Raw genomic sequence first — 24,648 nt, 5'->3', positions numbered from 1 at the left:
CACCCTAACGTCTCCTCCCAGTGAAATCTAGCTGTCACCGTTGGAATAGTAATACGTCTTCAAGTTACTTTTGCAAAACTCTGCAGTTGCATTAGCAGCTGGGTGTCATCAGATGGTCTACAAGCTTAATAAAGAAAAAACAAAAGCTCATACCAGGGGAAAGTGAAGCAGCCTGCAGCTTCCCCCTCCTCCCCCTTACCCTGTCAGTGCCCCGTTTGTACTCTCAGATGACACCTCACACCTCGTTCCACAGCTCTCGGTGCTCAGTCTCCCTCTCCCACTAGGCTGTAAGCAGGGGAGCTCCCTCATTCATTTCTTCATTCCCCAAAGGTCTAACATAGCAGGTGCTCAATAAATGTTTGTGGAATTTGAATTTGAATTTGAATTTGAATTTCACCCTGGGGGAGCCTGGATGGATGAAGGAGCTGGTTGGCCCTGTATGCCCAGGGCAAATCACAATTCTGGTGGCACACCGTCTCTCCACCTGACTCAGGAACACTGAGCATTCAGGACCCGCTTGAATTCTGAGGTTTGAAATCTATGCTAGTAGGTTTCTAAGAAACTAGGTTACAATTACATCTCTAAAGGCAGCGTAGTAGCTAGCCTGCCTCTGTCAGATGTGCACAGATGCGTGTGGGTCACATCAGGTGTTGCTTTTGTCTGTGCTGAAAGCAGATTCTCCCACTTCGAGTGATAAGTGGATTTGTGATGCCAAACTTTGGAGCTCTAAAGAATTCAAACCAAACATCTATGTCCTCGGCATTTATCTTGAAACAGCCAAGTTAAAAAAGATGCAATTCTTTTAACGAGGTCTACAGCCAATGCTCTATTTTGCTTTTTGTAAGTAGAGAAGAAATACAGCTGGGGGTGGCAAATCGTCTCTGCACATTCTCCCCACACACCTCCATTGCTCAATATTCATGACTCCTCTGGCTGATATCGCTGGTCTTGGATTCAAACATATGCAACTTTTGCAGAGGACTAGAAGAGGAAACAGAAGACCCTTGGAAATTTTGCTGCTTTCATAAAAGGAAGCAGAAGGTGTCATGGAAAGATTTCACAAGCTGTGTGACTGTGGGTAAATCATTTTACCTCTCTGAGATTCAGTTTCCCCATTTATAGAAAGAGGGTGGAGAAAGGAAGATATCCAGCATTAAGGATCTAGAATTCTGTGAGGACCCTGAGGTCTCCTGCACCTCTCACTGCCTACCCTCTTGTGAGGCTCCAGGAGGAGCTGCTTGTGGCTCTAACCCTTTGGCACTGCCTCCTGCCACAGGCAGGAGCGGTGACACTCGGGACCACCCCAAGAACCCGAACTTCACTGTAGCTTACATCAGATGGTGTATGTGATAGAAACACTTGACTTCTTGTGATGGGACATCGTCTTCCTAACAGGGTAGCTGACGCTCTCATCGGTAATAAGTGACCAGAACCTGGCATCTTATGGCTTAAGGTGGATTCGGTCTTAAGGTGAAGCTTCCCAGAAACTGGGGCACATTGGGTGACCCCGGGCCCTCTCAGGCCGGAAAGATCTGCAGAGGTATTTATCCTGGATGCTTGCCCAGGGGATTTTCTTGGAAAACTCCAGAAGGAGTTTCCAGGCTTCTCTGGGACACAGAGTGGTGGAGGTGAGGAAGGGAAATAGATAAACGCTGGCATGACTAGTGGTAAAATTCCATTTCTGTCTCCACTTCCTAGTGAAACCTTGGTGGAGACCCTGCACTGCCAGCCATGGTCTTCCTGGAGTTAAACCTGGCTCTGTGGCTGTCGAGCTGGGGGACTTGGTCAGTCACCTTGCATATCTGGCCTCTGCCTTCTTCTCTGTAACACTAAGGGGATGGATTAGGTGACCCAGGAACCACCTCAGGTCACTGGTTTTTACATGCTCTTGGTTGCACAAACTCAGCTGGACTGGTGGGTTGTTCTAATTCAATGAGGAAACAGGATCAGAGGGGAGAAATAATTTGCCCATGGCCCCAGCTAACAAGCACGGGGACTGAATCCAGGTCTGCTTAGCTCCCAAGACTTTTTCTTCCTGCTTCTCATACTTGATTTTGAGTAAGACTCTTCCACCCTCAAGTTACCATGGGGCACAGCTGTGGCAAGATCAAGGGTCAAGATCTTGTTTCTCCAAAAGGGGACATTTTTTCCACAGTAGAAGAGATAGTGCAATCTTCATTTGTAGCTCCCAGGTGGTTAAGAGGTCATTAGATAGCTAGAAGCAATGACGTCAGGGAGAGAGGGTCACTTTCCTGAATCATGTGGGGTCAGGAATGGACATATTGAATAGGTCTTATGGTCAAGAGACCTAAAAAAAGTCTATGGAAGGGCAAATAATGACCCTACTCCAAATAATTTGGATCTCTCATTCCCAGACTGACCACAATAGGATATTTAGAAAGTAAAACAAGGTCTTCGTTTTCAGTAGTGGCTATTTACATCAAATAATGTGGCATTCTTTCTTCCTTCCAATGTTCCTTAAGCTCAGGCTCATAGACTGTAGGTCATAGCTATGGGGCAGTTGTCATCAGTGGAGAATGGGAACTCAGAGGTATGGTCCAACCACAGCCAGTGGCAAGTGTGGGTCTGTTGGCTTGCAAAGCATTTGCTTGCTTCTGTGTATTGAGCAGCCCCTAGCCAAGGATCATCACAGGAAAAAACACTCTTTCAGAACTTAGATTGTACATTCAACAATCAAGATTAACATTACTGAGTTGACTCCCTAAATATTTTTAAGAGGTCTTTGTGAAGTTCCTGAATGTTTTATTTTCCATCTTAATCTCCTGGATAAGCCATCTACCACAATGAAATCGAGTGAAAGACCCGATTCTCATTAGAGCTCCCACTGCTCAGCAAAAACGCAAGTTATGAATAAGCACATTGGCGGCTCAACTGCTTCTAAGTATGTGGGCTCTTTTCCAGAAAGTAGCCTTACCCATCTGAGTTTTCCATCTCTGCAGCCTCTAGACCTTGGGCCATTTCATGGGCTCTTCTATCGACAGCTCCTCCCCAAAAGTGATTAGGGAAATGCAAAGCCAAAGTGAAACGAAACGGATCTATTTGCTAAGTAAGAAGGGCACTATCCAGCAAAGAGGAGAAGCAGATTAATAGCTGCCTTACAGCAAAAACAAATGAACACAAAATCTAATTTACAAACCTATTAGATTTGCTATGTAAGCTGTTCACAGCTGATCTGATTGTACCTCTGCCTCCAGAATCCCTGCAAGACAAAGGAAATGCATTATTTATAAACCCAGCTCTTCTTCGCAAAGCCCTCTTCAATCACCAGGAGATCCTACAGCCCGCCTGGAGAACTACAGAGGGAGGATGAGATCTCACTCTGGCTTCTCCAGAATGGGCAACATCCTGGCCCAGCCACAGACCCAAGCATTTTACAGGGAAGTAGGCCTCCAGATCCTTCCGGCTTCCCACTTGAACACTGTTTCAATTCGTACCAGGGTTTCCACTTGAGATTTTCATTTGAGTCTTGAGGCAAACTTCTTTGGGATTAATCTCCCCTAGTTAATCCCAGAGGATAGTACACCTCAGCATGACTCAGCATGACATAGCATCTGCTCTAGCATGACTTAGCATGACTTGGCATTTACTCTAGCATGATTCAGAATCTGCCCCTGGTCTTCTCTTGCTCTCACTCACATGTGTTAGGATGTTGTCCATCACATTCCAAACCTGAGACACCAGAAGTTCAACAGAGGCAGCAATGATTGACTCAGTCATTGCCTCCAACCAAATGTGATAATGATTTGCTTTCTGGTGGCAGGAAAAATAATAAGTGGTGTAACTTTTTGGGGCGCGGGAAGCGGGAGATGCTGTTTGGGGTCCTAATAATGGGGTCCTTTGCTTCTTCCTCTGGAATATAGGTTTTTGGAGTAAAAGCCTTCTAGGTCTCTTTCCAGCACCACCATCCATTCAATTCTGGAAAATTCCATTCTGAAGGGGGCCTCTAGGGCCATGAAGTTTCATCCTGCTTTGCTAGCGCACTGGGCCAAGGGAATAGATGAATCCATCCATCCATCCTCAGTACCTAGTCCACTCTGTTCCCTGTGTGTGTTTTCAAAAAAAAGTTGTGAGACTAATTATTTTTATTAAATTAAATACTTTTTTCTACCACTGATTTATAAGGATGTGTGGTTGAGGAGCTCTTTCTTCATACTTTTCTCATTTTTAAAATTTCCATCTAGCCTTTCAGTCAGGGTTTGGAACACTCCAAAGAAACAATTAAATCACTGGCAAAGCTATGTCTTTCAAGGGATCCTGTGATTTAATGAGAACTCTTTGGGGGAAGTGAATGCTTATCTCTACACTGGATATAAGTCTGGATTTTTCTGTCTGTTTTCTTTAGGGTTATCATATCTGTAGTTATAACACTGTGTGTACATTTTGTGTATACATGTGTGTGAAAACATACATGCCTTTTCCTGATGGACTGAAATGTCTTTTCAGCATTATTTGGCAACAGGCAACATTCTCCCACTTCACAGCCAGACAACCCAACAACAGGAAGTATGCTACGTCCTGCCGAGAGCCTCCTCCCTCAGGTTTTTCCTCAGGTCTCAAATTTCCATCCTTCCCCGTCTAGTTCTTGATTGCATGGAGTATCATTGGTTCTTCACATTTTAAATCAATGCCTACTATTTCCTTTTTGTTCCTCCTTGTTTCTCCCTGGGAACAGAGCTCTGTTCTGGCACTTTTAACTCAGGGATCTGGGAATATCGGCCAGCTCTGGCCCTATAACTATTATCTACTCAAATCAAACCCCAAGGGCTTTCCTGTTTGTACCCCTGTTCACATGTCATTGACCTTTCACATCCCCCATCCTGACCCCCCTCCTCAAAATCAGTACTCTTCACGGGGAAGGAAGACCTGCAGGGCTAGATATTAAGTGCAATAATTAATGGTGTGGTAATAGCTGAAGGCTAATGAAAGGTTAATGGAACAAAAAAGATCATCCAGAAAGATTGCATATAAGAATTGATGTATGACTTTAAAAAATCATGATCAATGAGAAATTCAATAAATGGTTAGGAGTAGTTGGTTAACAACCTGGAGGTGAGGTGGAGGGGAATGAGTTGAGTGTTACTCTACACTACACAGCAAAATAAATTTCAAGTGATTTAACTAGTGTTTCCTAAACGCCAGCCATTCTCATACTCCTATCACCAGTTTGCCATTTTCTGTTTATCACTCACACCATTACCTACTTAAGTTTTAAAACTGACTCATCTTTAAAAACTCCTGATCCTAAGCAATGCCATCTGTGAAAATACAGGTTGATATTGTGATTATATACGCATTTGAAAAGAACACAAAGTCATGAACACAAAAATATTTATCATTGGAATTCCTAAAGTCTTATTATCCCCAAGAATACTTCTAGCACCCTCTGGAAAAGACTGAATTGAAGAGGTACCAATTTAAGGAAGGGATCCCATAAGAAATTGGTGAGAAAATGGAAGAGAATATTTATCAAATCTTTGATGAGGTATGAAGAGTGTGTGTGAAGGACTTTTTTAAAATTAAGAAGGGTAAGAAGAATCATAACAGAAAATATAAGACAGATTTGACTTTATAAAAATTTAAAACTCGGGGCGCCTGGGTGGCTCAGTCGTTAAGCGTCTGCCTTCGGCTCAGGTCATGATCCCAGGGTCCTGGGATCAAGCCCCGCATCGGGCTCCCTGCTCCGCGGGAAGCCTGCTTCTCCCTCTCCCACTCCCTCTGCTTGTGTTCCCTCTCTAGCTGTCTCTCTCTCTGTCAAATAAATAAATTAAAAAAAAAAATTAAAAAAAAAATTTTTAAACTCTGCTTATACAAAAAAGCAATCCTCAACAAATCCTGGGCACAGTGGCTTTCATGAAATTGAAGCAGGCATCAGAAGAGAGAGCAGCCCTCTGGTTTAAGGTGACCAGGGGTTTGGAGAGAACTACGTGCCTGACTATAGCTGTCCCAGGTCTTTCTCTTCTGCCTCCAGGCCAGGTCCTGGGTGCACCAAGACCTACTGACGTGGGCACCACAAATCCAGGTCCTTTTTCATACCAATACTTCCTCTACCTCAGGACTACCCAGCTTCAGCACTGTTGACATTTGGGTGGGATATTTCTTTGTTGGTGGGGTTGGGGGTAGGGTGTTGAGCAGCATCTTGGCCTCTATCACTTTATGCCAGTAGGAGCCCTTCCTCACCCCCCAAGTTATGACAACCAAAAATATGTCTAGACATCACCAAATGTCCCCTGGGGCAGGGGGCCAAATTGTCTCCATTCAGAATCTCTGCTCTAGCTCTTGTTTCTGCCCAGTGTCCCTGGGAAAATGGATCTCCTACCAGCCAGCCCATCCGTGTCACCTTCCCGAGCTGAACCCTGAGCCAACATCTGTGCCTCCCTTCCAGACCATCCCATTTTCATTTCTCTGCCATCTTTTCCTTCTCCTCCCAGAGCATTCAATTGTCTTACAGCATTTGTCACCTTCATGGTGTATTTAATTATTTCAACTATTTTATGAACTCACGAATTGGGGGGAGCTTTAAAGAAATCTCATGTGCATAGTCCAAACTCCTCTTCTTAGAGTTGAAACCAGGGCCTGGAGATTTGGTCCTGGTTGCAGTTTCCTCAGCTGCTCACTACACTAGAATGTCAGCCCCTGGAGGGTATGCATTAACCAGGTCTTTTATTTTCTGTATTCTTTTTTATTATTATTCTTATGTTAATCACCATAAATTACAACTAGTTTTTGATATAGTGTTCCATGATTCATTGTTTGTGCATAACATCCAGTGCTCTATGCAGAATGTGCCCTCTTTAATACCCATCACCAGGCTAACCCATCCCCCCACCCCCCTCCCCTCTAGAACCCTCAGTTTGTTTTTCAGAGTCCATCGTCTCTCATGGTTCGTCTACCTCTCCGATTTCCCCCCTTCATTCTTCCCCTCCTGCTATCTTCTTCTTCTTCTTTTTTTAACATAATGTATTATTTGTTTCATAGGTACAGGTCTGTGATTCAACAGTCTTGCGCAATTCACAGCACTCACCATAGCATATACCCTCCCCAGTGTCTATCATCCAGCCACCCCATCCCTCCCACCCCCACCACTCCAGCAACCCTCAGTTTGTTTCCTGAGATTAAGAATTCCTCATATCAGTGGGGTCATATGATACATGTCTTTCTCTGATTGACTTATTTCACTCAGCATAACACCCTCCAGTTCCATCTACGTCGTTGCAAATGGCAAGATTTCATTCCTTTTGATGGCTGCATAATATTCCATTGAATATATATATACCACATTTCTTTATCCAGATGAATGGATATTTTCTGTATTCTGAAGCCTTGTGGACTCTGGAGGGACTGCCCCTCCTAGGATTAGCCAACTCCTAGAGAGAGTAAACAACTCACTTGGGAGTGCACCTTTCAAAGGCAAACCAACCAACCCCTGCCACCTCCCTTACTGGGGTCTCACACTCTGGGCTACTATCCCCCTGCCCTAATCACCCCAGAGCCAGGTATTAGACAGCTAGGGGCAGACCCTATGTCCTACAGCCTGCTGGATTTATTCAAACTAGCCAACCTCAGCCTGCTTGCCCTGCCTGTGAGAACAATAATAAAGGCTCTTGCCCACAGTTTTCCCCATCTCTCTGCCTCCTGAGTGACCTGGGATTTGGGAGTATAATGAACTATCTTTTTTTTTTTTTATTCTTATGTTAATCCCCATACATTACATCATTAGTTCTAGATGAAGTGTTCCATGATTCATTGTTTGTGCATAACACCCAGTGCTCCATGCAGAATGTGCCCTCCTCAATACCCACCACCAGGCTAACCCATCCTCCCACCCCCCTCCTCTTTAGAACCCTCAGTTTGTTTTTCAGAGTCCATCGTCTCTCATGGTTCGTCCACCCCTCCGATTTCCCCCGCTTCATTCTTCCCCTCCCGCTACCTTCTTCTTCTTCTTTTTTTTTTTCTTAACATATATTGCATTATTTGTTTCAGAGGTACAGATCTGAGATTCAACAGTCTTGCACAATTCACAGCGCTTACCAGAGTACATACCCTCCCCAGTTAATGAACTATCTTTTTAATGGCAATCATCCCCTGATCTGTTAGCCTGACCATACCTACATAATAATAAGACTTATATTAAAACAGGGGGGGACCCTGTCTTGTTCACCTTCACAGCCTTCCCCAACTATGGCTTAGTGAATCAAATCTAACTTCAAGGTTAAGTGGGACTTTTCTTTCAAAGTCTTCCCTTCCAGTGAGCATGCCGTGTTCCTGCATATTATTTACACCTGTACAAGATACAGTTTCACCTCTCAGATATCCATAGAATGGGGCAGACCATCATTCAAAGAAATAGATTGCAGATGTTTCGCTCAACAAGAATCACATGAATTGACAAGGGATTTTTTTTTTTTTCTGATTAGTTTTTGCCTTCACTGTTATTAAACTAAGCTTACCTTCCTTACAATGGAGGAATGCTGATACCTGCTTGGTTGAGTGACTTAAGAAGATGATCAGGTAAAAAAAAGTTGCTAAAGATAATTCACAGTGTGCTGAAGTCATAGAAACAAAGGCACTTATCATCCAAAGGAGAAAACATATGGGAAAGCACTTTGCACACATAAAGAACTCTATAAAACAAGGTATAATACTAGTAATAACCACTGTGCATTTGGCCCGGCTGAATATTCTCAGCCACAGTGATGATAGAAATTGCTTTAGAGCCCTGCATTTTAGGACAGTGATCTCCTTTCCACCACTGACCCAATACTCCCTCCGAGTAGAGTGTACTTGGTAAACTAAGACAATACGTAAAAATGGTATGTTAAAAAAAAACAACACACACATCATGTACAGTTAGCTCTGTTTTTAGTGAAAAGCAATTAGCAAACCTGAAAGCTGCATTTCTGTGTTGCCTCTTCACCCAAGCCCAGTTGTTTATGAGTAAGGTAACATCTAGCGCGTTGGGGTCTTGTAGCTGTTTAGAATCTCCTGTGTTCTCTGTTTCTCACTGGAGAGTCAGGCTCGGTAAACAAACTGTCAGCTTTAATTAAGAGTCTAGACCCAATTTAAACAACTGACTAGTTTTGAGAATAAAAGATTAAACTAAAGCACAAATCATGAATTTGCCGATGGTTCTTCCTTCAGAGTTTTGGGAGGATACTGAATGCATTTTTTTCCCTTCAGTTTTTGTATAAACCACTTGGGGTTCCTACCTGTTGACATCCAAAGGACACACTATAAGTAGATGGCCCCAGAGATGCATGGTGGGGAGGACTGTAAGGAAAGGGATGATTCATTTGGGGTTAGCCACATGGACAGAGCTAGGGCTCCTGGGTTCAGGGTTCAAGTGTGGGTTTTTTCTTTTTTTTATTATGGCAAAATATACTTAACATAAAATCCCCATTTTAACCCTTTTAAAGTGTACAGTTCAATGGCATAAATATATTCACAGTGTTGGGTAGCCATTACCACTATGTAGCTCCAGAAAATTTTTTTAATCACCGAAACAGAAACTCTGTACCCATTAAACAATATCTTCCTGATCCCTTTTTCCCCCAGTCCCTGGTAACCTCTATTCTACTTCCTATCTTCATGAATTTGTCTATTCTAGATATTTTATATAAGTGGAATCATACAATAGTTGACCTTTGTGTCTGGTTTCTTTCACTTAGTATAATTTTTTAAAGATTCTTTCATGTAGTAATATGCATCAGAAACCTAGCTTTTGATGTGGCTGTTCTAAGGAGGAGAATATCACAGAGACAAGAGAGGGAAAGACCCCTCCAAAGTGTTTGTGTCTTGATCCTTGAGCACCTGTGATTAGAACAGGAACAGAGATTCTACCAGCTGACCAGTGCTTGGATGGGTCATGGGCTCTCCTGCCCAGGACTTACTTGGCAAGCAGCTTCCTGAATTTGTTGCCAGAAAATTAAGCTTTGCTGTCCATCTCCTCCTCCATGGAGCTGGTTGTACTTGGCCAAGTGCTCAGATGGGCAAGGGGCCCAGCCTTGTTGATCCAGTGCAGATCCTCACCATGAGGCTGGCAATAAAAGTATTTTCAGTTGCCCTAGCACAGTGGGAAACATGGCACCCCATCCTTTGGACCAGGCCAATTTGCATTCCTGAAGAGACTCTGTCACTGGTCTCTGATTCACTCTGAACAGAAGGCAGTTACATGTGGTGTTGTCCATAGGCTTAGTAATTCGTTTTGGGTTGATCACTGTGAGACCACCCCCTAACACCTGTATACTACCTGCATTTGTGGGAACTTCTTCCCAGCTTTCTAGTCATCCTGATCTAGGGCATCTTCAGTAGATACCACTGCGTAGTCCTTGATGAAGGACTTGTACCCAGTCACCAGCTAGTCAGGAGTAATGCAATGCAATGGCTGGGTTCATGAGGAGACCTGAAGTTTGAGGTCGTACTTTCCAAACTCTAAGAACTAGAGGCTACTACATTCATGCCATTCGCCACCTTGTAAGTGTAGCCAGCCTTTCTGGTCACATTCCATAGCAACTCCAAGGTCCTGTATTCTGCAGGATACGAGTCAGCAAACTTTTCCTTTAAAGGGCCAGAGACAGCAAATATTTTAGGTTTTGTGGACCAAGAGGAAAAATTGAAGGTTTTACAATGAGAAGAATGCAATTCTTTTGGGGGGGAGATTGGAGTTTGCTTAATTGAGATTCAAAGTTAGTAGTCCTGTCATCATGATAGAAAGGTGGCGTCATTCTTCTATAAAGCCTTCCCTTCCTTCTTCCTTCCTGTGAACTCATCAGAACGTGTGTCTCGAGTCTGTTTTGGACTTCTACTCTATCTACACTTACAGGGTTGGTTACAGGTTAACCAACCTTACAGGTTAAGAGCACAAGGCTCTGTGATAAGAATCCCTGAGTCTGAGTTCTAGCTGAACTGTTAGCTGTGTGATCTTGGACTATTATTTAACTGATCTAGAAGCTTTTGTTTGTTTCCTGGTCTACAAAATGAGTAACAGTATCCACTTCATGGGGTTTTAGTAAGGATTGCATGAGCTAATGAATGCAAGGCTTTAGAACACCGCAGGACGTATTATAAAGCACTCAATATTAGCATTACACTTCCTTTAATTTTTTTTCCCCCAACCTTTTAAAAATGTCAAAACATTCTTGGCTTGAGGGCCACATGATAATAGGTGGCTGGCTGGATATGACCTGTGAGCCACATTTTGCTGACCTCTGCTCTAGGGAGTTAAGAGCAAAATGCCTCTCATCCCCCTCGTGGGAGGCGTCTTTGCCATATTTCTTTTTGATGACATCCTTCTGATCAAGCACAGCTTTCCTGAAGTCACAGCTCCCAAGGAGGACCATGAACTCCTGCACTGCCAGCTCTTTACCACGTGACTGTGGATCGCACTGGAAGCTGGAACCAGCCGGTCACTTCTGGATCGCCAGCCAGGACATGGCATGACTGTAAAGGTCACTGCAGCTTCAGTTTTATGGGCAGCAAATGACGCTTCTGGCTTGGTAGTGCCATCAGATTCAGACTTATTCCCAGTGCCACCCATGCTTGTCACCAGCTTGTCTCTCCCCTCCGGTTCCATGAACTCAGCTTCTTGCTCATCAGGTCAGCCTCAAGCTCTACTGATGTGCTCAAAAGTCTCTTTGACACCCTTTCCTGTACAATAAGTCTTATTGTACAGAAGCTCTTGGACCTCCCAGATACTGAAACATGCAGGGCACAGAGCTCTGAAGAGACCTGGGTGGGGTTCGACCCTGACAATGGTGTTTCCATGACGATCGTGATCTCTGCTGTCCGTGCCAGGGATAAGGGTGAAGTCAGCGAGCTCACAGGTGTGTCTCTTATGCCCCTGAGCTCTCCTCATCGGCCGCTTAGCTCCTTTCTCTGCTGTCCTCCCTTCTTTCACTTTAAATATTAGCATATTATTAAATTATTAAATATTAACCATTTGCTTTGATTTCAGCAAACTTTTGCTTGTTAATCAGCTTCCATCGGTGTACAAAAAGGAACCAGCTCACTCCTGGCTCTTCCCTTTGCTCAAGTTCAGAAAACATCCATGTGAACTTAGGGCTTTGATTATGTTCCAGCGAATTTCTCTAGTCTTCGTATAAAAGTACAGATAGGCATCTGCACATCAAAATTCAAGTAAACAAGTCACTTGGATGCCAAACATTTTGTACTCTGTTTATTGCTGATCCTTTCTCATCATGAAACAGTCACCTCTAACGGGGTGAGGGAGAGGGAGACCATATGATTTATCATCCAAACCAGAGCCTTTTTGGAGTAAACTGAGGCACTGATTACCATCCACGTGGGACTCGCCATCCTCTAATCCATACCCATTTTATAAAGGAGATGGACTTTATAAAAGAAAGACTTCTAAGAGAATGCTGCATTCCAAAACCCTGAAAACACTCGAAAACCCAGAAACCAAGGCAGTTAAATCTCAGATGTGAGACATATTTATTCTGTGACTTGAGCTGGAGACAGTAAAGCTGTCAGCAGAGAAGACTTCTATAAGCCATTCAAGGCTATAGAGACTTTTCTGAGAGCCCCCTGCCCCCATCCTGAGGGCTTTGCTTTACAGCGAGCCAGAGCACTTGTCCTACTTCTGTGTCCTGGTCCTACCTGCATCAAGGTGCTCCCTACCCCTGCAGCGTCACCTAGCACGTGGCTTTGCCAGACTGCCGCCAAGCATAGGACAGGGTCCTGCTCATCTCCGTGTTGTGGGGGGTGGGGTGTGTTTCTCCTGCACATCAAACATGCTGGGGAGAGAGCTGCTGAATAAATAGATGAGTCAGGAAAGCTGAAGGTGTCCCTCCACTGCAGAGAAGAGGACTCAGCCTCCCAGAAGCATGGCTTGGGGAGGAAGAAGGGAAATCCTAGCCTCACTTCCACCACCACTGCCCACCTACCCATGTCCCTCTAGGGGGTTGCTCCAGCCTCAGGGCTTTTGCAATGGCTGTCCCCCCTCCTTGGAACACTCTTCCTGTAGATATCTCGATGACTCACTCCCCGTTCCTTCAAACCTGGGCTCAGATGTCACTTTCTCAGAGAGACCTTTTCTGACCACCCCATTTAAAATAGCGTCTGCTTTGCTATACCCCCCATCATGGCCCTCCCCGCTCCCATCTCCTTTTGTCTTCTTATCACCATAGTCATGTATTAAATGCAGTATCTGATTCTGCCCCTGGAATGTAAGCTCCGAGATGGAAACGCTGTGTCTATCTTGTTGACAGCTGCACCCCCGGTGTTGGGCACAGTGCCTGGACATCATAAGGGCTCAATGAATATTTGTAAATAGAAGGAGTCTGCCTCCTCCCTTCCTTTGTTCCAAGAGAGGAGCTAGCTGTTCTCTTCTCCAAACCCAGGAACCCTGTAGGAGCTAGCTGTTCTCTTACCCAAACCTGCCTGTGCTCTGAATTGCATCCCTTCCTGCCTTTTGAGACTCTTGTTCTATCAACTACTTCTCTCTTCCATAGATTCAACAATGTCCTTTCAGCTCTGTCATACTTCTGATACTTATCCTGGACCTCACAATAGCCCTGTGAGGCAGAACTGCTTATCCATTCCATGTGAGAAGACACAGGCACAGAGAAGGTGAAATATTTCCTAGAGCAGCATAGGGACTAAGTTGGGACACCAGGATTTGGACCCAGGAGACTGGCTCAGGAGCCCAGCTCCTGATTCCTCTGCCATGTCACTGGCTCATACCCACTAGCACTTACATATATCTTTGCTTTTCTCGTCTTAAATAAACAACCCAACCTTAATTCGATATTCCCCTCAGCACCTTCTCTATGTCTTGCCAGCCCTTTGCAAACTCCTTAAAGCATTGTCTACACTAATCGTCTGTGTTCCTCATTCTACCCTTTCTTGGCACCCCTCCAATCTGGTCTAGGTCCCCGTCACACTATCAAAATGAGCTCTTGTGTGAATGTCTTGCAATGGATGCTACTTATTCCCCATCTTATTTGAACCCCATCCTTGTGTGATGACATTGGCTACTTCTTCCCTCCTGGATAGGTAAAGTCGGGGCTTCCTGGGTCTGCTATGGGACAGACCTCCCTCTAGAGGAAATATGCTACTAGGAAGGGACATGATGAATGATCCCCACCGAAGAGATGGGTTAGAGTCCTCGGGGCATGGTTAAGATTCCTTCTGGCTCAGAAAATCCATTGTTATATTAAATCATCACCGCTTAACACTTTAAGGTTCCACTTACAACGACATAAAATCCCTGCTGGATTCTCACTACTCCCCAGACAGAGGGTGTCCTCAGTTAGAAGTCTTGATTTTCCCTATATTCACACTCAACAAGATTTTGTTCAGCATTACTTTCTACAGTTTTTCTTACAAAATATTAGTTTTATGAAATTTTCAAATACGAAATATACTGGAATATATATATTTTTAAATGAAGTAACCTCTCTTTTCTCAGCAAAATTTACTTCCTAAGAGTGATGCCTTTACCAATCCGGGTGACAATCCCTGTCCCAGATGGACATGTTAATAAAACATATTTCTAGGAAGGGGATGCAGATTCCAAAGAGATCAGTGAAAAATATTAATAACCTCATTTGCTGGGCTCTGTAACAGGGACCTGTTAATTTCCATATTGTAGTTTTAAAAATAAAAATAAAACACACACGTCCCAAAAGGTTAAGTGATTTGCCCAGTGAAAACAGTGGCAGAGCAGGAACGGGGGTCTCCTGTGCCTGCAGAAAGCCCGCACCCCACCCTTCACCTGCTGCTAGTAAGGATTTAATATACTGTCAGGGAGATGCCAGGGAGTTAAGAGGAAGCAAAGATGAACTCAACAAGTGGTTGTGAGACAGTTGGTGAGCTGACTGGAGAAATATTCAAGTTAGATTCTTCACCTGCACCACACCAGTAAGGATAGAACATGATCCAGTCCTGGAGTTTGAGATTAGAGAGCCAGCATGGTCGGGTGAGCCCCTTCCTCCCAACCCCAATCCAGGTCTGACTTCTTGTTCTAACCTCGTGTGGTGGAGGAAGCGAGGGAGCTCTGTGGGGTCTCTTGAACAGGGCACTCATCCCATCACGAGGGCCCCACCTGCATGACCGAATCACTTCCCAGAGGGCTCCACTCCCTAACAGCTTCACATTGAGGGCTAGGGTTCCGACATCTGAATCTGGGGGGACACAAGCATTCAGACCATAGCACCTCCACTGGCCAATTACTTAGTGTCCATTTATCGGCAGCCCCTGGGCCTCTGGGGTTGTCATCTTTGCCTCTTGCGTTGCATTAGAAATATATTCCTGCAAAAAACCCGAGCGGGAGCTTGGCAGCTCTGAAAACCTCTCATTTCATTCATGTGGCTGCTATGGATAAATCTGTGCTCTTTAAAAAGAAGCAGAATGCCCGTCCAGCGTGCCGCGCTTTGCTCTTGAACCTGCCTCGGTTCGCCAGCCACTTGAAAGGCCTCTACCTTAAGCCAGCCTTTCTTCCCTCTCTTTTGTTCACCTCTTGATGGAGCCGCATTCAGAAACAGCATCCCCGTTAATGTCACCTGCAGCCTTTCCCCGAGGAAACCCCCCGAGGGCACCAATGTTGGAGAGGACTTTGAAGTCCTGTTTCTTCTGGGTGTCAGATGTGTCCCCAGCCTGCCTTTCCAGCGGTTGCCATGCACAGAGAGTTGGTGTCATGAAGAAGGAGGACGGCCAGGACCATCAGCTAGGGGACTAGGGCTCTGTCTCCTGATGGTTCTGGCTTTGCAGCTCTAGACCCCTCTAGGTCTTGATGTCCTTCTCGGTAAAGCAAGGTCCTGTTGTGGGACTGAGTGAGAAGCACAGGACGGACAGGGACGTCAGTTGCAGTATTAAGGTGACAGCTTCTGCCCTCTGGATCAGAGCAAACCATGGTTGGGCGTGGACTCTGCTGAGCCCCCGTGGGACAGCTGTCCTCAGGGAAGCTGCCTTTCAGCAGTGCAGCCCATGAGGGAGAAATAAGGACCAGCAGATGGAAGAAAAGGCGTGGGCTCACCATGGCAGAGCCGTGGTACCGGCTGCCGTCACTCTCACTGATGGTGTGCTGGAGACTGAAGTAGTGCCCTTCCTTTTCTTCAGCAAAGGAACTCTCAGCTAAATAGCAGGAGGCATCACTGGAGGTTGTTGAGAGCTGGGCGTGGTGTATCCACTGGCTACCAGGCTGTGCTGGACTGAGCTCTCAGGAGGACTCTCTTGCAGAAACTCTCGAAGTGCCACCTGGTCCTTGAGCGGGTCCGACCACATGTTGGTTCTCTCTGCTCTGCTGGTGAACTGAGCAAGACCCGAAATATGCCACGAGCCATGGACACTGTCCTCCTCCATCGAGTGGCCTCACTTCTTCAAGTGTTCCCTGAACCTTTCACACTACTTTCTCCCAGCTCCTCCCCACCTGCCTTCCCTCCCCTCCATGCTGGGGTAGCTCAGAGCCCTGCTGAGCATGGGTCACTTGTCCAAACCCCAACTTCACTGCTTGTCTCTATGCCATGACTGCCTGATTGCCGGCAGGCACACCTCACTGCTGCTTCCAGAATCATGGGCATCCTGGATACCTCCACACAGAACTCAAACCTGACCAGGATGACAGCCTACCTAGGTCATTCAGAATCAAGGTGGCATCTACACTCCCCACACGCCCTCACCACATTCCCCCTTCCAAGACCACCCAGCCTTCAGATTGTACACCTGAGGGGAGCAGGTGCTGACCTTCATGGCCTCACCCTGGATCCCTGCTTGGTCTCCATCTTCTCTGCCTCTCTGTCTTGGAGAGTCATTCTCTGCCAGGCCCTCCCACACTGGACCCAGCTTTCTGAGATGCCAAGTACAGTGTGGTAGTCCCTCCTTGAAACTCTTCAGGGTTCCCTCACAGACCCTCACAGCTTTCAAAATAAAGTTCAGAGTCCTTAGCAGAGCACAGGAGACACTTTCTGAGCTGGTCCTCTCTGTCTTTGTATTCCATTTTCCCACATAGCCACTTGCTAACTCCACCAAGCAGAGGGAAGTTTCTGGAATATGTGGGTCGGATCCAAGGTTGTGTCCTTGAACATCTGGCTCTCCCTCAGGAATCCTTTATTCTATCTGTATTCACTTAATTCAGAGTTTATGAAGTGCCAGCCCCAGGTCATATCTGGCCTAAATACCTGTCTGGGTGGGGGTAGCTTGTATATGCTAAACATTTTAAAAATCAGAGGCCAATATTTTTAAACTCAAGGGAATAGTTATTGTAAAGCATGCTAATTTCTGGCTCTTTTGAACAATCAGAAGATCTGGCCACACTGAGCCATAGTAATTGGTTGAGTTGAGAAGCAGCTGTGCCTCAGGTTGCTGGGATTGGGGGGTGGGGGGAATAGGTTCCATTTACCCACAGTCCTCACCACTTTCTCTTGTCTTACACTGAGATTCCTCACTTATGTATGTGTTCTACCTGGGCTCCGTAGTTGAACTTACTTCTACCTGGACCGACTCTTTGCTACTCAGGTAGCAGAACAGTGCATGCCACCTTCTCCATTAACTCCCCTGACTCAGAAGCCCCTCTTATGCCAGGTATAGCAAGCCTGCTGGACCTGAGGGTGTGAGGGGAGCGGCAGGGGGTACTAGTTTCTTGTTCCTTCTCAGTGACAACTGACAAGGTGCTTACTGATAAAGTCAACCATAAGCAGAAGAAGAACACCCAGAGGCCTAGTCCTTTGCCCCCTGCAATGTGTAGAAACAAAGCTGCTAGAAAGGAAAATCTGGGAGCTTCCTTCTTCCTACCATACAGTGAGAGGCTGCTCCCCAAGGCTCACTGATTGAATTGCCAACCCATAGACTAGTAAGAGGAAACCAGCCCAAGCTCTGGAAGGATACTCAGCCTGATGTCTTCAGGTGTCAGCCGCGGCCTCCATCCCCACACCCACCCTGTGTTCTGTAAGAGTCTGGGGCTCTGGGGAGGAATGGTGGAGGTGTTCTGCCAGTTGGGTCCTCCCTGTGAGCCAATTCCTGATTTTCTTGGAGAAAAGCCCAGAGGTGGTGCTCAGGGTGGAAAACATGACCTCCAGCCATGTTGAGTTAGGGTCTAGAAAATGACATCACTCAACAAATGTCTAGCTTGTAGCAGGTGGGGGTGGGGTGAGGATGGGCGTAGAGGATGGTGGCACCCAAGCGTGTGTCAGGTTGATGCTAGAAACAGGTGTCTGGGTGGGGACTTGAGAAGGACTGTGCTTGGATGACAGAGCCCAGAGGACTGATCATCCTGAGTTCTTACTGCCTGAGCACAGCATCCAGCATCACAGTCCATGCCCTCACTGTGGATTTTCTCCTTTCATCTCTATCACAACCCTATGAGGTGGGCAATTTTAGTATTCCTATTCAATTAGAGACGTTAAGCATTGAATCCAAGGATTTACAGCAAGGAGGGGCTAGAGGCAAGATCTGAAGCTGGCTTTGTCTAACAGATTGTCTCCAAATTGGGAACATGGTGCAAAGGGTTGGGCGTGGGGGTGGTCAAAGTCCGAGTGGAGTCAAAACTGGAGCAAACCCAGAAGAGAAGCCAGAGAGCAGGGCCAGATGGCCATTGTACCTGGGACACTACACTAGACTCCAGACAGATGCCCAAAACGTCCCCTGGCAGAGCCAAGAGGAGGAAGCAGGAAGCCAAGTCCTCCAGGGGGTGTGTGTGCAGGGGCCTGGGGTTGTCCATTGACTGGATTCCTGCCTTCTCATTCTAGGAGGGTTTGGCCCTAATGCTTCAAATTTTTCTAGAAGCTTTTCAGGGAGCCTGGTTTCCGTTGTGAACACGCAAAAGTGAGAGGCGCAAAGATGGACTGGACAAGTAGCCCCTCCTTTGCTTTTCCTCTTGCCCTGAGCATCAGTCTGGACTCCCAGGGGGGTTCTGCCTGTCTGCCTCCAGGGTCTGGGTTGGTGGCTCTGCATGGTGCTCTGGGGACAATGGCTCAAGGTAGAATTTCTGGCTTTGGACTGGGGCTTCCTCAGCCTTACCCCTTCCCTCACTTCTGCACTGAATTCACCTAGAAAATGCCAGGGAAGAAGCTAGGGTGAAGTGAGGGCTAGTCTGCCCCTCCCTGGACTTTAGAAAAATCCAGAGGCAAAGAGAATTCTTCACCAGCTGACTTCTCCATGTGCCCACAGTGGACTGGATAAGTGGATGGGAAATTTAACCCTTCTTAGGCTCTTGTAAAACACCCTGGCATGTGAAGGGCTTTCCATGGGCACATTCAGAATGGGGAGGAGCGAGGAGAGGATGCCCAGGACCTCCCCACCCCCTGGCAGAGGGATGGCAGAAAGGGATCTAGCCTCTCTGCATTTTTATTTTGTTTTATTTTATTTTTTTTGACAGAGATGCCTCTTTGATCCAATACTGTCAAAAAAAAGAGTGGCAGAAGAACACAAGCTTTGGTGTGATCCCTAGCTCTGCCTTCACGAGCAGAGTATTTAAAGCTGAGCCTCTTCCCTTCTTAAAGTGAGTAAACTTTGAAGAGTAAATGAGGTAATGAATATATACAAACAGCTTGGCAGATGCTATTTTTACTTTATTTTTATTATTTTTCTCATTAAAACTCTTCTGAGAAGAGAGATAGGTCATGGCTGGATTCCTTTGTCTTCCCGTCATTTTCTTCCAATTAGCATGTACTTACTGGGCACCTACTATGCGACAGGCCCTGAGCTGGGTGCTGGGGGCACAGTGGGGATAGACAGATAGCACCAGGTTTGAAGGTGCTTAAAATCTAAATTTGGAGGGGCGCCTGGGTGGCGCAGTCAGTTAAGCGTCTGCCTTTGGCTCAGGTCATGATCCTGGGGTCCTGGGATCGAGCCCCTCATCGGGCTCCCTGCTCAGTGGAAAGCCTGTTTCTCCCTCTCCCTCTGCCACTCCCCCTGCTTGTGCTCTCTCTCTCTCTAGTAAATAAATAAAATCTCTAAAAAAATCGAATTTTTGGAGACAGGAAGCACACACATACACATACAAGAAAGGCAAATACCCCAGCAAAGGAACAGAGTCGTAAACATGTACTCGGTGGCACTAAGAAGAAAATAGGAGTGGTGATGGGTGTGTAGGGACTGGAGGCAAGCTCCGTAGGGGACAGGGAGGAGCTGCCGAAGGAGCCGGCATTCCATCAGAATCCTGAAATCTGAGCAGGAGCCAGACTCACAAAGGGCTGTGAAAAGAGCCCCAGGCAGATGGGTCTGCTCAGGTAAGAAGAGCCTGATGGATTGGTGGATCCCAGATCTTCCCTCCTTTAAAATTCATGTTTCTGGAGACTCCCCACTCTAGAATATGGTCTCTGAGCCTTCATCCCACTCTTCCTCTCCCCAACTCTGGTTATTGGTCCCATTTTCACCTCAACATTGTGGCTTTATCATATAACCTCTCCTGTCCTTCTCCCACTCATCTTTGTTTCTCTACCTTACTTTTACAAATGCATACTCTTTCCTTTGTAAACGATTCTCCTCCTGCCTGGTCTCCACACCCCTGATATGCTTCTCCTTCCTTCTTAAGCCTCTTGTGCGGCCAGACTGTAGTCGCTGCCCCTTTGATCAGGGACCTCTCTTTGAAATCTTCTTTCACACCAACATTCTCCCAAATGTCACCAGGGACCTGCTGATGGCCAAGCCCAGTGGCCCCTGAGCACCCTCAAACCTAAGGTCCTCCTGCCAGGAGCACTCACCTCTCTTGCTCACTGCTTTGGGCCCTTGGTTCCCCTCTCATCTTTGTCCACCCTTCTCCATGGACTTTGCTACCTTGGCTTCTCCTTCCCACCCTCTAAATGAGGGCGATGACCAAGGCTTAATCCTGGGGTCTCTGCTTCTTTAGGGATTTTGTCTCCACTCCTGGCTTCAACTTCTCCCTACAAATGGCTTCCAATCTCCATCTCCAACAATCTCCCTCCTAAATATTATTCTCTTATGGCTTGGTCCCTGGTTGCCCACCATCTACGTGACCATGGACAATCTCTTCTCATCTCGGGGCCCTTTGTTGTCACACTTGAAGAATAAAGGGAATGAGCCAGCTGACTTTTGTCCCTATGCTCCGATAATTAGTGATTCAGTGATTTTTAAATGTCTTCATCTCCACATAAATAAACTGCATCCTTTTATAATCATCATGTTTAAGACCAAACCATTGTCCTAGCCACCACTGATGGTCCCCAGAGTGCTGTCACTTCTTCTCTGTACCACGATGCCCTAACTCTCTCTTCCTTTCCATCAACACAACTGCAGCCCATACCCTTCATGCTCCTCCTGTGAATGACCTGAGTGGTCTCCCCAGCTCATCCTCCTCTAAGCAGCTCCCATATTCTCTGCACAATCCTGTTCAGAACGCTTCAAGTGTCCCTATTGTCCATAGCATCTTCTCTTCAGCTTTGTGGATCCCTTTGAGAATCCTTTAAAATATGTGGATCCTTTGCCCAGAAAAATGCCTAGACTTTCAAGAGGTTCATGGATCTCCTAAGATCCATCACAGACTCTTTAGAGGTCTTTGGACCCCAGCTTAAACCAAAGTGGCTCCCAAAAGAACCAAGTGTGATATCCTCAGTGCTGACAGCTTGGCTCTGAGCCCTCTGTCCTGCCATATTTCCATCCACCTCCAGGCACTCCTGAAGCCTCCACTCCAGCCAAGCTCCTTGCTGTCACTCATACCTTCTTTGCCTTAGGCCATTCTCCCCATCTGGATCACCACCTTCATTCTTTTTCTGGCTAAGTCCTTGGACCCTTCCTTGGACGCAAGTCCCACCCTGATCCTGCCTCCTCTGGAAAATACCTTTCTTGTCCTCAGCCCTCTTTGGAGCTCCTATAATACGAATCATCAATGCTGTTGGCACAATAATGTCACTTTCATTTTTATTACAAGGCAGGGCTCACCGCTGAGGACAGGCACTGCCATTGCACACCCGAGAGGCTTGCTGGTCACATGAATCTTCCTGATAACCAAAGGAAGAAGGCTTCCAAAACTGCCCAACTTAGCTATCTTTGATAACAGCTTTTTTATATTTTATTACACACACTCAGGTGCTTTTCTAACACATGGAATATTGAGCATAACTTATCTGGAACACCAGTCCTGCTGTAATATAATGATTCTCCAAGTGGTAGTGGAAGACAGGAAACAGTGATGCTACTGAACCTCTCTTGCAAGTTTATCAAGGCGCTTCATTGAGACGTGAGAGTGTCTATTGCAATGCCTGGCATGTAACAGGTGCTCAGTATGTAAGTTTGCCTTCTCTGATGGTGGCCGTTTTTTTTTCTGTTTAATGTAGAGCAGGTGGTGGGTGAAAATAGACCAGCACCTATTTATTGCCCTGCTCTAAAATTTCAGGGCAAGGAATTCAGAGGCATAACAAAAGGATTTGCTATTTCCAGTGAGTCTGGACTCCCTCCAACAGGGAAACGCATCGAGGGAGGCACCCAGTTGTGATGCGTTGGAGCCAGAGAAGACCCGTTCATTCTACAGATAGGGAAACTGAGGCCCGGAGAGCTTCAGGCCTGCCCTTAAGGTGAATGGCCTGGTGGTGGCGAATCCACAACCAAAGCCCAGATCCCCAAATTGTTGCTCACTCCAGACACATCTGTCATCAACCCCTAAGAAGTCTCTGCCCGGTCAGACCACAAACGCCTTGAGCCTTCTCTCTATACTGGGTTCAGCTTTGCAGGGCGCCAGCATCCAACACAGGGCTTGTGTACAGCGAGTTGGGTGCGGCTTTGTGATGAGCACATAAAGCTTGCGGTAACTGTCACAGAATCTAGGTATCAGGGGAGTTTTTCTCCAGGGGCACCATGCTGTTTCTAACCTTATCAGGAGCAGACTTTTCCAGCGGACTGGCCCATGGCAGATAGTATGTGCTGGTCACGCCAAAATGTGACATTTGAGAAACCGTTACTGAGCATTTACCACGTGCCATGCACTGGGGACACATTGGTGAACGGGGCGGAAATGGACCTTTCTCTCGTGGAGGTTGTCTTGTGGTGGATGAAAACAATAAGAACAAAAGTAAATACACCACCGCCTAGTCCAGGCTGAACAATCATCTCAGCAGCTAATCTCCGCCAATTTCCAAGACAGAAAATAAAAACAACACTACACAATGGCACTCTGATGAAGACTAAAAAATCCAAAAGTCAACACATTTTACTTTATTTTCTCTCAATTGATCTCAACTCCCAAATGTTCCAGTTTTAAAAGGTAAGATTAGGTACCATTAAGCCAGCCAGACCAGCCTTGATTTAAAAACCCTCCTTGCTGCTACAGGATGGAGGAGGTTGCAGACCTTTATTAATCTCCTCGTTATCAGCTTGATCTCAGCCTGCCAGGAACCAGCTCCCCTGATTCCTGATTCTGGCCACATTTCTCCAGTCTTCTGGCTTCTGTGTACCAGGTCACGGAGACTGTATAGAACCGTGAGTTACCCTGCGAGCGATATTTATGTTATCGGGGGGCTGGTCTTTCTTCATGGAACCAGGAAAAAGGAAAGAGGGCTTCCTCTGTAAACAGGATGGCACTTAATGGATTTCAAATCAGACAGTTCTACGGGGGGCTCGTATAATTCACATTTTCTCTCCTTTGGCCATGGAGAGAAACGTAGACTCCATCTCAGGATGTAGGCAGCAGGGGCCTTTCTGAGCCTCAAGGAACGAATTCCCCCCCTTTCCTGCCCCCTCTCTTTTCCTTCCTTTTTTCTCCAAACCAGCACTTAGTCTCTGAGAGGCACCATGCAAGGAGCTGGAAGCACAAGAAGCACAGGTCTGCAATGGCCCCAGCCCTCCTAGGGCTACCATCTCGCAGGCAAGAAAGGTACCACGCAAGACACACAAAGCATAAGGTGCAGCGCAAAAGAGAAGTAGAGTGTGTCAGGAGACTGCGAGATAGGGGTCTAACCTCGTGGCGTTGCTGGGGGTGAGGCGCCTCTTGGGCCTAAATCGCCCTTGCCTTTCGAGGCATTCACAAGACTGTTTCATTGGCCAATTCCTTATTTGTACCCTGGGCAATTTCCCAGGTCCAGTGAGCAAGTGTCTCTGTAACTAGTTACTTTCTGGGAAGATTAACTCACTTCCTCTCTATAGAAGTTTTGCAAGGATTGTCACAGCTTTGCTACCAAAGGGGCAGATAACGATCACAGGGAGGAAGTAAGGCTAGCCCATCATCACTGCGTAGACATCAGTCTTTTCCTGGATCTACCTTCGGGTTTTGCTAACTCCACTTTATTGACTTAATACTTTTCTTTACAATGACTCACTTAAAAGCGTAAATGAATTTATCATAAAAGGAATCTTTATATCACTGCTATAAATAGAATACCAATATCCCCTGCCCTAAATAGAAAGTAATGGCAAAAATAAATACAATTAAATTCTTGGTTACCAGCCTGCCCAGAGGCTGTCTTTACCTGAAGGAGCAGGTTGGTTCTAAGGGCTCCCTTATACCTATCTCTGATCACCCCCAGAGTCTTCCCCCACCTCAATTCCTCTGCTTTCTGTAACAGAGCAGAGTTTGGGATGAGACTGCAGGCTGGGTAAGCCACCAAAACCACCCAGGAACCCCAGGAACTCCAGGGTACTGTTACTGCGTATACCAACAGGGAAGGGGGGCCATTTCCTGTGTGAATGACCACATCCCAGCCAAGCTCATGAGGGGGCTTAATG

General features: G+C 46.3%; 1 protein-coding gene and 1 pseudogene across 4 annotated transcripts in view; both read right to left on the bottom strand.

Moving 5' to 3' along the window:
* The window catches only part of ST8SIA2 (ST8 alpha-N-acetyl-neuraminide alpha-2,8-sialyltransferase 2), a 67,003-nt gene that overhangs the window by 30,228 nt on the left and 12,127 nt on the right, over window positions 1-24,648 (bottom strand). For 3 of the 4 annotated variants that reach the window (XR_010404844.1, XR_010404843.1, XM_045899467.3), the window contains exon 2: window positions 3,158-3,220. The exons of the other annotated variant lie outside the window; for it this stretch is intronic. Coding sequence is in view for 1 of the 3 variants with exons in the window: in XM_045899467.3 (XP_045755423.1) it covers window positions 3,158-3,220 (63 nt within the window). In the remaining 2 variants the exon portion in view is untranslated. The remainder of the gene's footprint in view (window positions 1-3,157; window positions 3,221-24,648) is intronic. 4 annotated transcript variants of the gene reach the window in all.
* Window positions 9,641-16,263, bottom strand: LOC123861982 (alpha-enolase-like; annotated as a pseudogene).

This window comes from Mirounga angustirostris, unplaced genomic scaffold, assembly GCF_029215605.1.
Source record: "Mirounga angustirostris isolate CCGP_5_RB_7025 unplaced genomic scaffold, mMirAng1.0.hap1 SCAF_9, whole genome shotgun sequence".
Classification (NCBI taxonomy): Eukaryota; Metazoa; Chordata; class Mammalia; order Carnivora; family Phocidae; genus Mirounga; species Mirounga angustirostris.
Note: the sequence above shows the minus strand (reverse complement) of the source record. Positions and strands in the feature narration are given on the sequence as shown.